Source organism: Procambarus clarkii, chromosome 79 (genome assembly GCF_040958095.1).
Source record: "Procambarus clarkii isolate CNS0578487 chromosome 79, FALCON_Pclarkii_2.0, whole genome shotgun sequence".
NCBI lineage: Eukaryota > Metazoa > Arthropoda > Malacostraca > Decapoda > Cambaridae > Procambarus > Procambarus clarkii.
In genome coordinates this window covers 11,737,415-11,753,620 of record NC_091228.1, presented here as the reverse complement: position 1 = coordinate 11,753,620, position 16,206 = coordinate 11,737,415, and the positions used below count along the sequence as shown (strand labels likewise).

The window sequence follows — 16,206 nt, the reverse complement described above, 5'->3', positions numbered from 1 at the left end:
TAAAAGAAGGAAAGAAGGTTAAGTGGGATGGTGGGTTTGGGTAAAAATATACAAAAAGGAGAAACAAAACTACATCTGAAATGTTAGGAAAAGGATAATATATTCAACAAATACGTCAAAAAACACAATAAACTACATCTGAAAGGTTAGGTTAAAGGGTTGGGGAATAAGAACATATGATAGAACCTACTAAATACACTAAGATTATAAGAGGTTAGGTTAAGGGGTTGGGGAATAAGAATAAATAATAACAAACATATAAATACAACTTATGAGCAACTTGATGAACTTTAACAAATAACCCTTCATCTGCAAAAATGACCATTTGAGAAATATGCCCTTGAAACGAGTAAATTCCCATATATAACAAAAATCCTTTGAAATGGTTAAACACCCAATCTTAAACAAATAACACTTGAAATGCAAAAAATGTCCATTTGAGAAATTAACCCTTGAAATGAGTAAATGAATATGAGACAATGATTGACGAAACACAAAAGACAAGCAGGAATAATTATGTAAGTTAGATCATGTCTGGTTGGACTAGATAAGTTAGGATACATCAGTTTGGGAATGTAAGATTAAGTTAGGTAAAGCAAGTTAGGTTAGGTTAGGATAGGTAAGATAAGTTACGTAAGTTAGGTAGAGCAGGTTAAGTTAGGTAAGGTAGGTTAAGCAGGATAAGTTAGGTAAGGTAAGGTAAGTTAGGTTAAGCTGGTTAAGTTAGGTAAGGTAGGGTAAGTTAGGTTAGGCAGGTTAAGTTAGGTAAGTTAGATAAGATAGGTAAGGTAAGTTAAGTTAGGTTAAGCAGGATAAGTTAGGTTAGGTTTGGTAAGTTAGGTAAGATAGGTAAGGTAAGGTAAGATAGGTAAAGTTAGGTTAGGTTAGGTAAGTTAGGTAAGATAGGTAAGGTAAGGTAAGATAGGTAAAGTTAGGTTATGCAGGTTAAGTTAGGTAAGATAGGTAATGTAAGGTAAGTCATGTTAGGATAGGTAAAGTTAGGTTATGCAGGTTAAGTTAGGTAAGTTAGGTAAGATAGGTAAGGTAAGGTAAGATATGTAAGATAGGTAAGGTAAGGTAAGTTAGGTTAAGCAGGTTAGGTTATACAGGTTAAGTTAGGTAAGTTAGGTTAAGCAGGATAAGTTAGGTTAGGTTATGTAAGTTAGGTAAGATAGGTAAAGATAGGTAAGATTGGTAAGGTAAGGTAGGATAGGTAAAGTTAGGTTGAGCAGGTTAAGTTAAGTAAGATAGGTAATGTAAGGTAAGTCATGTTAGGATAGGTAAAGTTAGGTTTAGCAGGTAAGTTAGGTAAGTTAGGTAAGGTAATGTAAGTTAAGTTAGGACAGGTAAAGTTAGGTTATGCAGGTTAGGTTAGGTTAAGTTATGTAAGTTAGGTTAAGCAGGATAAGTTAGGTAAATGTAGGTAAGTTAGGTTAAGCAAGATAAGTTAGGTAAGGTTAGGTAAGTTAGGTATGATAGGTAAGGTATGGTAAGTTATGTTAGGATAGGTAAAGTTAGGTAAGATAGGTAAGGTAAGGTAAGTTATGTTAGGATATGTAGAGTTAGGTTATGCAGGTTAAGTTAGGTAAGATAGGTAAAGTTAGGTAAGATTGGTAAGGTAAGGTAAGTTATGTTAGGAGAGGTAAAGTTAGGTTATGCAGTTTAAGTTAGGTAAGATAGGTAAAGGTAAGGTAAGTTAAGTTAGGATAGGTAAAGTTAGGTTTAGGAACGTTACGTTAACTAAGTAACATTGGGTGGAGAGGATAGGTTACGTAGGTTTGAACAGTGTAGTTCAGAAAACAGTTTTAGGGTAAAGCGACTAAGAAAATATATTTTAACAGAAGTGCAGGTTTGGTATGAAAAGCTGAACTAGTTACATTTTGGAGAGAAAATTTATGACTGAAGATGTCTTAAAGAATAACATGATGGAAGAAGGAGAGTTTCTTTGATAAACGAAGGTGTCTTAGAGAACAACTTTTTGGAGAACGAAGGGTTGAGCAGGTTAAGTTAAGTAAGATAGGTAATGTAAGGTAAGTCATGTTAAGATAGGTAAAGTTAGGTTTAGCAGGTAAGTTAGGTAAGGTAATGTAAGTTAAGTTAGGACAGGTAAAGTTAGGTTATGCAGGTTAGGTTAGGTTAAGTTATGTAAGTTAGGTTAAGCAGGATAAGTTAGGTAAATGTAGGTAAGTTAGGTTAGGTTAGTTAGGTATGATAGGTAAGGTAAGTTATGTTAGGATAGGTAAGATAGGTAAGGTAAGGTAAGTTATGTTAGGATAGGTAGAGTTATGTTATGCAGGTTAAGTTATGTTAGGATAGGTAAAGTTAGGTAAGATAGGTAAGGTAAGGTAAGTTATGTTAGGAGAGGTAAAGTTATGTTATGCAGGTTAAGTTAGGTAAGATAGGTAAAGGTAAGGTAAGTTAAGTTAGAATAGGTAAAGTTAGGTTTAGGAACGTTACGTTAACTAAGTAACATTGGGTGGAGAGGATAGGTTACGTAGGTTTGAACAGTGTAGTTCAGAAAACAGTTTTAGGGTAAAGCGACTAAGGAAATATATTTTAACAGAAGTGCAGGTTGGGTATGAAAAGCTGAACTAGTTACATTTTGGAGAGAAATTTTATGACTGAAGATGTCATAAAGAATAACATGATGGAAGAAGGAGAGTTTCTTTGATGAACGAAGGTGTCTTAGAGAACAACTTTTGGAGAACGAAGGTGAATTAGAGATCACTTTGATGACTCTGAGAATAACTTTGGTCAACGAATATGGATTGGAAAGTTTCTCTAATGAACGAAGGAGACTTAGAGATTAACTTTTATGATTTAGAGAACACCTTTGATGCCTTAGAGAAGCAACATTGATGTCTTAGAGAACAACTTTGATGAACAAAGATGTCTTAGAAAGCTTCTCTGATGAACGAAAAGATACTTAGAGAATAACTTTGATGACCGTATTTAACTTTTTTTATGGCTCTGAGGAAAGTTTTGTTGAACGAGGATGTCTCAGAAGGCTTCTTTGAATAACGAAGGAGACTCTGAGAATAACTTTTTGATGACTCTGGGAATGACTTTGTTATCTTAGAGAATAACATTGAGGGCTTAGAGAATGTCTTTGATGAACGGAAGGTTACTTAGAGAATAACATATCATGACTGAGAATAACTTTTGATAGCTCTTAGAATAACTTTGATGTCTTAGAGAATAAATTTAGATGTCTCTGAGAATAACTTTTATGAACGAAGATGTCTGAGATTAACTTTGACGTCTCTTGGAATAACTTTTGTGGACATGAGAATATCTTTGGATAACTCTGAGATTAACTTTGATGTCTTTGAAACAACTTTGATGAACGAGAGTGAGTTAGAGATTACCTTTGTTAACTCTGAGATCAACTTTGATGAACAAAAGTGAGTTAGAGATTCCCTTTGATAACTCTAAGATTAACTTTGATGACTTTGAGAACAAGTTTGATGACTGAGATTAATTTTTAACGTCTTTTGGAACAACTTTGATGACTCTGAGAATAGCTTTGATGACTCTGAGAATAGCTTTGATGACTCTGAGAATAGCTTTGGGTAGCTCTGAGAATAACTTTTGTTGTCTTAGAATAACTTTTGATTGTTCTGAGAATAACTTTAGATATCTCTGAGAATAAGTTTGATGAACGAAGATATCTTACAGAGCAACTTTTATGTTTCGAAGAATAACTTTGATATCTCGAAGAGTGCCTTTTGGTGTGTTTGAGAGTGTCTTTGATGCCTTGAGAGGTGTCTTTGATGTCTTTGATGTCTCAAAGGATGTTTTTGAGTGCAACTTTGGTGTCTTTGAGTAAGTCCTTGATGTATTGAAGAGTAACTTTGATGTCTCGAAGAGTAACTTTGGTGTTACGGAGAGCACCTTTGACTATTTTTCTTACTTAACGACATAATTTTTACGAAAATGCTGAAAAAGTTACATTTGACTATTTTTCTTACTTAGCGACATATAATTTTAGTTACGAAATGACAAGGAAACATGATGAAGTAACTATTTTTTAGTTGACTGATGAATACTTTTAGTTAAGGAAAAAGACAAAACATGACGAGGGAGACTATTTTGTGCTCCCCGAAGTATAATGTCAGTTAAGAACAGCGATGAAAGATATCTTTGAGTATTTTTTCTTACTTGACAAAACATAATTTTAGTTAGGAACAATGATGATGAATATGACTTTTTCTGTTGATTGTTGGATAATTTTAGTTATGACATGACAATGAAACATGAAGAACACGGTTATTTTCTGATGACTAGGGAATAAGTGAAGTTATGAACAGTGTTGGAAAGATTCCTTTGACTATTTTTTGGTTGAATGGATAATAAGTTTAGTTGAGAAAAGAGGAAAGTGACTATGTTTTAGTTGATTGGTGAAAGATTTTTAGTTAAGAAGTTACAAGAAAGGTTTGTCTTTGTAAATTTGGAACTGAATAAAGTGTAGATTTGTTTAAGAACGGGGTTGGTGGAACTATTAAGTTTACTACGAGAAATACTTTGACATAGTTTGCAAATAAAAACTGGGTAACTAAAATTGTTGAGGGAACTGTATTGCAGTATAATATTATTTGACAAAGAACTAGTTAGTGAATGGAAGAAACAAATTGGTTTAAAGAAACAAAGAACATAAAAAATTGAGGTTAAGTAGGGGAATGAACACTGTGAACATACGGTGAACACAGAAAACATGTAAGAAAAAGTTGATGAATAGAGTGAACATGCAGGGAATATGAACTTATAGAGAATATGAAGACATGATAAGGAACATAGGGAATACAAAGAATGATCACTGAACATGTGAAGAACAAGCTATGAACATTGAGAACATGAATATTGAGTATAAAAGTTATACAGAGAACATATGATGTACATGAAAAATATGACAAAGAACATAGTGAACATACGGTGAACACAGACAACATGTAAGAAAAAGTTGATGAATAGAGTGATCATGCAGGGAATAAGAACTTATAGAGAATATGAAGACATGATAAGGAACATAGGGAATACAAAGAATGAACACTGAACATGTGAAGAACAAGCTAAGAACATTGAGAGCATGAATATTGAGTATAAAAGTTATACAGAGAACATATGATGTACATGAAAAACATGACAAAGAACATAGTGAATATACGGGGAAAACGGCAGAAAAACTTTGAACTGAGCATGCTGTGAACATTTGTAGAACATGGAATGAACACAGAAAACATGGAAAAATGTGAAGAACACAGCTGAATGTAGAGAAAATATGCAAATACAGGGGGACAAGAGCTGGAGCTCAGTAACTGACTTGATCTTATTTACTACGTCTGAAATATGACTGTTTAAAATTTCAGGGGGATTGGACTGCTAGTAGCGAAAATGTGGTCTCTGTCAAATTTGGGTCTTTAATTGGACTGATTAATTTCGATCATGAACTGGACTCTGATTATTTGGCACAAAGTGAACTCAGGCGAATTTTCGGTATAAACTGGACTCTGACGAATTTTGCTAGAAAACTGGACTCTGATGAATTTCGATCAAGAACTGGACTCTGATGAATTTTCACAGATTACAGGACACTGATGAAATTTGAGCTTAAAACTGTCTCTGACTAATTTTGCTCTCAAAGTAGACTCTGACGAATTTCTCTTGATAATTGGACTCTGATGAAATATGAGCTTAAAACTGTCTCTGACTAATTTTGCTCACAAAGTGGACTCTGCTCATTTTTAGGTATAAAATGGTCTCTGATGAAATATGAGCTAAAAACTGTCTCTGACTAATTTTGCTCTCAAAGTAGACTCTGGCGAATTTCTGTTGATAATTGGACTCTGATGAAATTTGAGCTTAAAACTGTCTCTGACTAATTTTGCTAGCAAAGTGGATTCTGACGAAAATTGGGTATAAAATGGACTCTGTCAAATTTTCGCAGATTACAGGACTCTGTTCAATTTTGGTCTTTACAGGTGAAATAACCGTAAATGGATATAAAACTAAATGTTATGGCTAAGTTGTCTGTTTTCCTTAACAAATCATCTAAGACAATATTCTCTGAAAATGGTCTTTTTTACAAAATTTGGTCATAAACATATTCTAAATTTACCTGAAAACCTTGGCCCTCACAGGGGATTTTTTCCCTTTGGACCTGAAAACCATGGCTCACACAGGTAACTTTTTCAGAAGTTGAAAACAGGCAAAATATGTCCGTAGAGTTCACCTGGAAATGCTGTGACACAAACACGATATTTTCTAAAAATTTTCTTTAAGATTTTCATACTTATTTTCATTATAAGAACTTTAACAAACTTCTAAGATCTCGGAAATTATTTTTCTGATAAGAACTCCTTACTTCCAAATCTGTGACTCTCCAAATTCGCCTGAAAAACCCTGGCCCGCACAGGTGATTTTGGACCTGAAAACCCTGGCCCGCACAGGTGATTTTGGACCTGAAAACCCTGGCCCGCACAGGTAATTTTCTAAATTTACCTGAAAACCCTGGCCCGCACAGGTAATTCCCCCCCCCCCCTAAAAAAATGACCTGTGGACTGCCATCCCTACTACTTCTGTTGGGATGTGTCTGTTGGGATCCGTCTGTTGGACTCCGTCTGTTGGGATCCGTCTGTTGGGATGCATCTGTTGGGATCCGTCTGTTGGACTCCGTCTGTTGGGCTCCGTCTGTTGGGATCCGTCAGTTGTGCTTCGTCTGTTGGGATCAGTCTGCTGGACTCCGACTGTTGGGATCCGTCGGTTGGGATCCGTCGGTTGGACTCCGTCTGTTGGGCTCCGTCTGTTGGGATGCGTCTATTGGGATGCGTCTGTTGGGATCCGTCTGTTGGGATCCGTCTGTTGGGCTCCGTCTGTTGGGATTCGTCTGTTGGGATCCGTCTGTTGGGATCCGTCTGTTGGGATCCGTCTGTTGGGATCCGTCTATTGGGATCCGTCTGTTGGGCTCCATCTGTTGTGATTCGTCTGTTGTGCTCCGTCTATTGTGCTCCGTCTGTTGTGCTCCGTCTGTTGGGATCCGCCTGTTGGGATCTGTCTGTTGGGCTCCCTCTGTTGGGCTCCGTTTGTTGGGCTCCGTCTGTTGGGCTCCGTCTGTTGGGCTTTGTCTGTTGGGCTCCATCTGCTGGGCTCCGTCTGTTGACCGCCATTTACGCTAGGAAGTTCAAGTTAGCTTGGCGTGAAACAATTGGCTTAGAATGAATGCTTGAGTGTAGAGTAATGTAAAACACAGCAAGAGGAGGTCCACTCACCATAATAAACTGTTGGGCTTGGCTGAAGGACTTGAGGACGAAGGCCGATAACCAGGTGGAGCCGGAGTCGTCAGCGTTGCCGAAGGCGCTGAAGGAGCCGTCACCTCTACGGTAGAGGAGCTCCCGTTGGTACCCTGCAGGCAGCCACTAATGTAATTATTGCCAACTAATACATTAACTAGTTACTACAACACGCTCTTATAACAAAAGCATAAAAATTAAAGAAAAAACAGAAAGCCAATAGCCATATACATGTCTCACCTGCACTAGAAACAATTAAGTGATCTACACGTCTGTTACGGTATCCCGAAATTTGTAACACAAATCAACAAACATGTTTCCATACCAGTATTTACCCAGGACTTCGACGGGTATTTCGACGGTCTTCCTGATTGTTTTGCACGTTATGGGAATATTGCTTAATTCATTTTCTTCCTCTGCTTAAAACATCTGTTTGTATTTTTTAAATTGTCTAATCTTTCTAGTGTGAACACTGATGTAAAGTATTCATAGCGTTGGCTGCCTTTTTATCATTAATTGAAATTTGGTTGGACTTATCTGCGAAGGGTCCTATCGAGTCTTTTGTCTTTATTCTACTTCTCTGGTGGGCATAAATATACTTTGGACCTTTCATTATATTTTGAGCAAGTTTTCTTTCATAGTTCCTTTTACCTGTTCTTGTGCCCTGAGCAGAGAAATAAAAGCCCTTCTATATGTGTGAACCCGTGTGCCTCCTGGTGGACTCTTAATTCTTTCAGAGGTTTTGCCTTGCTGTTATAGCACTGGTGACAACCCGTCATCCACCTCCTCCTCCTTTTACTTTTCCTTCTTGGTACTCACTCAGATCCAAGCTCAGTGTTAAATTTTTTAAATTTCCCCACGAAGCTTCCACGTCTCTGACTGCCAAGAGATATTTTGCAGTTTCTGTATCATTCTGTGATACAGGAACTGCATCATACAGGAACTCCTCGAAAGCAGTCTAGAACGTTATCGTTCCAGACCTTTATATGGGTTTCTATAATTGTGTTCTATCTTAGAATATAACGGGGCGTGCTTCTCTTGCTGAGTTTGATCGACCACGACCTCCTCTGGTGTTAGCACAAGGTCCAGAGTGTTGCTGCCTCGTGTGGGCTGTACCACGTGCTGAATAAAAAATATGAGTCTTGTACCAGGCCAAGAAATTGTTCCTCTTCGGCTTGTGATTTTGGATTCACCCAAAATCCATTGTGTAGTGATTAAAATCTACCATTATAAGAGCTTGGACTTCACCATATTTTTCACGATATGTAAATCTTGAAATTCCTCTTCTGAAGCTGTGTCTGCCCTGTAGCCTACTTCCACACTCTGTTATAATTTCCAGTAACGATGAGCCAGCTGCCACCGTTACAGCTGTAACTGCCTACCAGCTGTAACGGTGAGCAAGCTGTACCTTTGTGCTAGCTGCAACGGTGAGCCAGCTGTAACTGAGCCAGCTGTAACGGTGAGCCAACTGTAACGTTGAGCCAGCTCTAACTGAGCCATCTGTAACGGCGAGCCAGCTGTAACGTTGAGCTAGCTCTAACTGAGCCAGCTGTAACAATGAGCCAGCTGTAACGGTGAGCCAGCCAGATACCAATCAAGTGGTAACCCGGCATCTGGTCCCCGCGGTGTTCCACACTCTGGATGCCATCGACAGTAGAGTACAAATTTCGGCGTTTTAAAGGTATTTTATCAATTATAATTTTTGTGAAAATTAGCATATACCTCCTTAGTTTGGTACCCAACCACTTGGGCTGGACGGTAGAGTGACGTTCTCGCTTCATGCAGGTCGGCGTTCAATCCCCAACTGTCCAATTGGTTGGGCACCATTACTTTCCCCCGTCCCATTCCAAATCCTTATCCTGACCCCTTCCAAGTGCTATATAGTCGTGATGACTTGGCGCTATCTCCTGATAATTCCCTTCCTTAGTTTGGTTCGTGTAGTTTCAAATGCTTATTGTTAGCACAGTGGTCTACGTATTTGGTTAATAACCTCGGGATTTATTCTCTAGGTCGGACAGAAACGGTTGGACATTTTTTCCCTGCGCACGATGTTTACCTAGCGGTAAATAGGTAATCAAGTAGCAGTAAATAGGTGTAAATCCACCTAAATCCACTCACCTAGCATTAAATAGATACTCACCTAGGGAAAATAGGTACTCACCTAGCAGTAAATAGGTACTCACCTAGCAGTAAATAGGTACTCACCTAGCAGTAAATAGGTACTCACCTAGCAGTAAATAGGTACTCGAGAGTTTCTAAAGTGTAGTAGAGCCACCAGGGTTAGCTATAGTTGACTACGGGGGACCTGGAATAAGCCCAAGTACGGACTCTCTGCCTGACGACGATATTAATAAGAGACGTATACCACATTGTTAGAGTTTGCTGACGAGACAGCCAGAGTTGTTCTGAAGCACATGTAAACTCCGGCCCACACTTGTTCACAGTAAACTAACGCGTTTAGTATTAACTCAGGTTTTAAACATGGGCACGTCCAGGAACCATTGTGGGCCGTAGTTTTGATGACTAATACGGGATCACCATAGCCCGTGCTGCTTGGAACTTTTGTTCCGAGTAGCTGAATCTAAAACAACAACATTACTTAGCTTGAGGGACAGCAGGTACTGACCAGTCATCACCCACGTTGTCAGACCTCAGACCGACCATAGCCAGAAATATTGGCTAACTGTCCTTACATAGATAGAGATAATAATGAGGTTACCGGTCTTCATGTAGGTGAGGAGCCTCCTTGTGGTCTCCGGGGTGGTCTGGTTGGAGGCCTTCAGGTACTGCATGATGAAGATGTTGGGCACGAAGTTGATCATGTTCTGCTCCCCACACCCGTACGGCATCCGGATCAGGCTCCCCAAATTCTTCAAGGAATTATGGAAATATTCTGGGTTATAATGTGTTAAGAAGCCGTTGCACATGCACCAAGCATCCACCGTTGTATGCATGCAACACGGTGTATGTAAAGTGCATGCAACACTTTATTATTAGTGTCATCAGCAAGTCTCTTTCATTTCACAAGAAATTACAGTGTAATAATTTCTTGTGATGTCAAATCAGAAGGAAAATTATATTTAAAATGACTACTATAAGAACTATATAAGATGATATTAAAACGGAGATTGAATTATTGTTCTAAATATTTGAAAAATAATTGTTTCATTAATTTACTTAACTTCAAAGAAAGGACACTACAAAATTTTCTAAAAATAGAGAATGGAGCATTAATTGTTCTATAGTATCCAGCATGAAAGTCGATAAGGCATATAATTTTTTATTTTCATCAATTAGTGTATATAAAGAGATCATGAAGCCCAAACAGGTGATATGAGAGCCCAGAATATCTTACCTGACAATGGTATTGAGCTGCACTAATGTTTACTCTGATGCATGTTAGTATGTAACCAACATATGGGGGGATATTGCTCACCTTGTTACACTGATCTCTCAACAAGATAGTCCCTATGGTTTAAGGTTTACACATAACTATCACAGAGAACATGAGTGAGTGAGTACCTCGAGTGTGAGAGCGATGAGGTCACCGACGGCCGTGACCCAGCCTCGCTCTGACCCCTCCACCATGACCTGTGGGGTCTCCAGCTCCCACGCCTCCAGCGAGTCCTCGCCAGTCTCAAAGTCTGCAACAACAACAAATATACTTCACCAAATATCTAAACAATATACAATGAGTATTTCCTAAAACAAGTCTTGTGTAGGTCATTTCTAATACAAAAATAATGACTAGCACTGGAACAAAATTTTGGTAGAGCAGTGTGAGGACTGCATATATAACTCTAGATGGGGTACCCAGCGATGTCCGGGTCTCTCCCCCCCCCCTCAACCCCTCCTCCTCACTCCAACTCCCTAATTCTCTCTCATTCCCATCCTACCTCCCTCCATCCAGTAACAGCCGAGAAATCTGCTTGTGAGCAAACTATGAAATTAATAATATTGGTTTGATTGTCCTTAGAGTCGGTGTTTGTAGCAACAGGAGCAAATCCAACTTAAAGAGGGGCATGAGGAGCCGAATGCATCCACCTTTGACAATTACCATACAATAACAATTCACCATGGAAAGTTGAATGAGGCTAATTACAACCATCGCCTCCAACCGAAGATAGACTAACAAGCAGACATTCTCTTTTACAGATATACCTTCTCTCCTGTACACCTTTTCCAATCTTCCCCTCTCTCCAGTACCCTATTCATGCATCCTTCTTCTACCCATTGTTCAAGCATTCTTCTTCTACCACCTTTTCCTTGCCTGTGAGCTGCCGACGCCTGACCTTACCACTGTACCGCGGTGGAGTAAGCGGCTGGCAGCGCCTTGGTCACCACTCACTAAACAGCTCCAGGTGATAGTCTCTGATATATATCACATTAGTGTGATTTATCTGTTTATTATTATTAATTATCGTTATCAGTATAATGACAAGGTCAATATCACCAAACATCTCAAGGAGTCTAGTGTAAGAGAGAGATGGGACTGATGGCATATGATCATGCAAAATGATCTGGTCGTTAGACGCGTGAAGCACCAATGTAGAGTTGGGCCTAGAGCTTAAGTAACGAGCCGAGTGTTGACAGTCACACTGATCCCTGAGGGTGACAGTCACACTGATCACTGAGGGTGACAGTCACACTGATCACTGAGGGTGACAGTCACACTGATCACTGAGGGTGACAGTCACACTGATCACTGAGGGTGACAGTCACACTGATCACTGAGGGTGACAGTCACACTGATCACTGAGGGTGACAGTCACACTGATCACTGAGGGTGACAGTCACACTGATCACTGAGGGTGACAGTCACACTGATCACTGAGGGTGACAGTCACACTGATCACTGAGGGTGACAGTCACACTGATCACTGAGGGTGACAGTCACACTGACCACTGAGGGTGACAGTCACACTGATCACTGAGGGTGACAGTCACACTGATCACTGAGGGTGACAGTCACACTGATCACTGAGGGTGGCGGTCACACTGATCACTGAGGGTGACGGTCACACTGATCACTGAGGGTGACGGTCACACTGATCACTGAGGGTGACGGTCACACTGATCACTGAGGGTGACGGTCACACTGATCACTGAGGGTGACGGTCACACTGATCACTGAGGGTGACGGTCACACTGATCACTGAGGGTGACGGTCACACTGATCACTGAGGGTGACGGTCACACTGATCACTGAGGGTGACGGTCACACTGATCACTGAGGGTGACGGTCACACTGATCACTGAGGGTGACGGTCACACTGATCACTGAGGGTGACGGTCACACTGATCACTGAGGGTGACACTCACACTGATCACTGAGGGTGACAGTCACACTGATCACTGAGGGTGACGGTCACACTGATCACTGAGGGTGACAGTCACACTGATCACTGAGGGTGACAGTCACACTGATCACTGAGGGTGACAGTCACACTGATCACTGAGGGTGACAGTCACACTGATCACTGAGGGTGACAGTCACACTGATCACTGAGGGTGACAGTCACACTGATCACTGAGGGTGACAGTCACACTGATCACTGAGGGTGACAGTCACACTGACCACTGAGGGTGACAGTCACACTGATCACTGAGGGTGACAGTCACACTGATCACTGAGGGTGACAGTCACACTGATCACTGAGGGTGACAGTCACACTGATCACTGAGGGTGACAGTCACACTGATCACTGAGGGTGACAGTCACACTGATCACTGAGGGTGACAGTCACACTGATCACTGAGGGTGGTACACGGCTACACAACAATGATGGTAAATCCTTACCTTTAGAGCAGATGTACTTGCTCCAGGTCTTCTCTCTCAGGAACCCCTCGGCCTCCACTGTGATGGGTTTTATCAGTGAGTCTCTGAAAACGATTATAGGAAAGTACTTAAACCACCTCGTTCTATTTATACTAGCATACTGTTTAGCTAGTTTATGAAGAACTGTTACAAAGTTATTATGATTGTATTGGATGAATTAAGTGTATCTCTTGGAGTGTGCTAATCTCTAGGTTCTGGTTTACCCTTATTCACTATTCTTAAAATTTTCTATTTTATTTTTTACGAGTTTTTTTTTACAAAAAGGGATAAAAATCTAGAAAAAAGTGCTAAATGTAATGAAATGTCTCTTTTCTGGTGGAGCCCAAGTGGTCTTTGGCCTGCTGGATGTAACAGTGCAAGTATTTTGCACTTATGTAACAGTGCAAGTATTTTGCACTTATGTAACAGTGCAAGTATTTTGCTCTTATGTAACAGTGCAAGTATTTTGCACTTATGTAACAGTGCAAGTATTTTGCACTCTTTCACGTATAATTGTGAGTTGTAATTGTGTGTGAGTGTATACGTGTGTGCGTGTTAGTCGAGAGCGAGGTGGTAGTTGGTGAGGTGAGCCTGCACAGCTTTGCTGACGGCAGTACTTTCAACAAAGAAGCCATGTTCTGGCTTGCGAGAGTACCCACCCCTGGCTCGGCCAGCGAGGTGGTTGAGCAGTGAGAGTAGAACCTTTGCAAAGGTGAGTACATCCAACCAGCTCCTCCATCCGGGCTGGTGATTAGCCATCTGTTACGAACCCGGATCCAGCGTCCGTGCCTGGAGCAGTGACAAACACGCCATCTGTGGGTCAGCTCCCGAAACCCCCGCCAAACGAACGACGACACCTAGTGAGGACAGCGTGTACTGGCCTCGAGGACCAGTTTCCAGTCTGGTTCAGCGCTCAACACCGCCGCTCCTGACCTCTGGTGAGGTGGTGCTCCGACGACAGCGCCATCTATGGAGTGGATATGTCGGGCGTTTGTATCTGAGCCTGTAAGTGTGGTGTTTTAGTGTCCCTGTTATTGATGACGTGTCTGCTTACAGAGCCGACCTGGGACCACTGTGTTGAAGGTGGAGTCAGTCTACCCGAGGCAGCCAGTCTCCATACTGTGAAGTTTGCTGCAGCTGTTGTGACGTCGTCCCCCCGGAAGAACACTGTGGTGTGTTAAGCCTGCCAGTGGAGTGGCAGTGGAAGGATTTACCCGGGACCGACGGTTGGAGACGATAATCCACTGGGGTATTGAGGACAGGAGGGTGATTGGTGATATCGCACGAGACTCCTGTCTAGGGCGTACCCCTTTTATCGTTCGTGGAGTGGCCGTACCAGCCTTGGTGGCTCAGTACCTGCCAGCAGACCTGCTGGACGTGTGGTTGACGGCCTCCACGACGGTGCCCTCAGTGGACCTGTGTTGTGGCTGACCTGTGGCCAGGGTAGGCTCGGCGTTCTCAGAGGACACGTCTTGAGGCCACGAAGAAAGCACCGCGGACTCAGCACCTAGCTTCGAGGATCCATAGTCTCCAGCAGAAGACTACAGTGTTGATCCCCTTGTAAAGTGTTAATATCCCTCCCCCTTGTGTACTCTTTTATTCTATATATTTAATCGGTGATGGTGTTAAGTATAATATTAAGTTCTTAACTTTCTTTCCCTACTCCCTTTTAAGTTACTTGCGTCACGGATCTCATCCCTTGATAGCCACTACTGGCTTGGGAACGGATACCTATATCTTCCTCTAACAACATCAGAGCAAGAACCCCGTTGCGTCCCGAGAGGGCCGTAACATAATTGGCATCCCCAGCGGGATCCGTCCCCTTGTTAAGTATGTTTGACAGGGGTGGTGAAGTGGCGTAATCCCTGTATATAATTCCCCCTGTGTGACGATTGTGACGTTATACGTCCTGTGCAGTGCTCAGTGACTAAGTGCGATATTGTGCAGTCCGGTGCTCGCTGTGATTAAGCGATTAAGTGCAATATTGACTAGTGCGATGCTCAGTGATTCAGTGCAATATTGTAGAGCGATGTGTTCGCTTGGACTCGGTGCAATATTGGGTAGTGCGGTGCCCGGAGTGATTACGTGCAATATTGGCAAGTGCAGTGTTTGGTGCAATATTGGCGTAGAACAGTGCTCGGTGTGTTAAGTGCTAACGTGTAAGCAGTGTGTTAAGTGCTAGTGGAGTATTCCATCTGTGACAATGGCAGAAAAAGCTACCATCGATGATCTGGACGATGTTCAGGCTTTTCTGAACAGAGAGGACTGTCTTGCCAGATTAAAGTATCTGAGCAAACCGGAACTTGTACTAGTGAGCGCCTACCTGGAGATCAAGATCCGTGCCAGTGATTCCCGTGTGGAGATCTTGTCCAAGGTTCACCGGCACCTGAAGGCAGAAGAGAAACAGGAAGGCGAGACTCCTAGTACAAGGGAAGGTGAGGAAATAGCTTCCACGGAAAAGGAAGATAAGGGCAGTGACGTTGACAGTGATGCAGGTGAGCTTAATATCAGCTTCCTAACAGTCAAGATGCGTGCCTTGGAAATTAATCGAGAAATTGAATGGAAGAAGTTAGAATTGGAACGAGAGAGACAAGATAAAGAAATGGAGATGAAAGAAAAAGAATTGGCGATGAGGCATTTAGAATTAGAAAGAGAAGAGAAACGAGAGAGAGAAGAAAGAGAAGAGAAACAGCGAGAGAGAGAAGAAAAAGAAAGACAGAGACAACATGAACTAGAAGTATTAAGATTAGGCGCTGGACAGAGACAAACTGGAGTAAGCGGTTTCGATCCGGTAAGGAATATCAAAATGGTCCCCAAATTCAACGAGAGAGAAGTTTCGAAGTTCTTCGCAGCCTTCGAGAAAGTCGCTGCCTCTTTGGAGTGGCCAAGGGAGAATTGGGCCATCATGATACAGTCAGTCTTGACTGGGAAGGCCCAAATCGCCTACTCTACGTTATCCCTTGACGACTCCAGCGATTATGACAAGGTGAAGAAGGTTGTGCTCATGGCGTACCAATTGGTACCTGAGGCGTACAGGCAGAAATTTAGAAACCTGAAGAAGACCTCAGAGCACACTTTTACCGAATTCGCCACGATCAAGGA

At 41.5% G+C, this 16,206-nt stretch overlaps 2 protein-coding genes across 2 annotated transcripts in view; one reads left to right on the top strand and one right to left on the bottom strand.

Moving 5' to 3' along the window:
- The window catches only part of LOC123751416 (alpha-2-macroglobulin-like), a 622,101-nt gene that overhangs the window by 148,026 nt on the left and 457,869 nt on the right, over positions 1 to 16,206 (top strand).
- The window catches only part of LOC138349720 (alpha-1-inhibitor 3-like), a 259,543-nt gene that overhangs the window by 146,890 nt on the left and 96,447 nt on the right, over positions 1 to 16,206 (bottom strand). Inside the window, exons 18-21 of the mRNA XM_069314610.1 lie at positions 13,087 to 13,169; positions 10,809 to 10,930; positions 10,006 to 10,156; positions 7,266 to 7,399 (exon numbers count right to left, since the gene is read on the bottom strand). Coding sequence (XP_069170711.1) covers positions 7,266 to 7,399; positions 10,006 to 10,156; positions 10,809 to 10,930; positions 13,087 to 13,169 — 490 coding nt within the window. The remainder of the gene's footprint in view (positions 1 to 7,265; positions 7,400 to 10,005; positions 10,157 to 10,808; positions 10,931 to 13,086; positions 13,170 to 16,206) is intronic.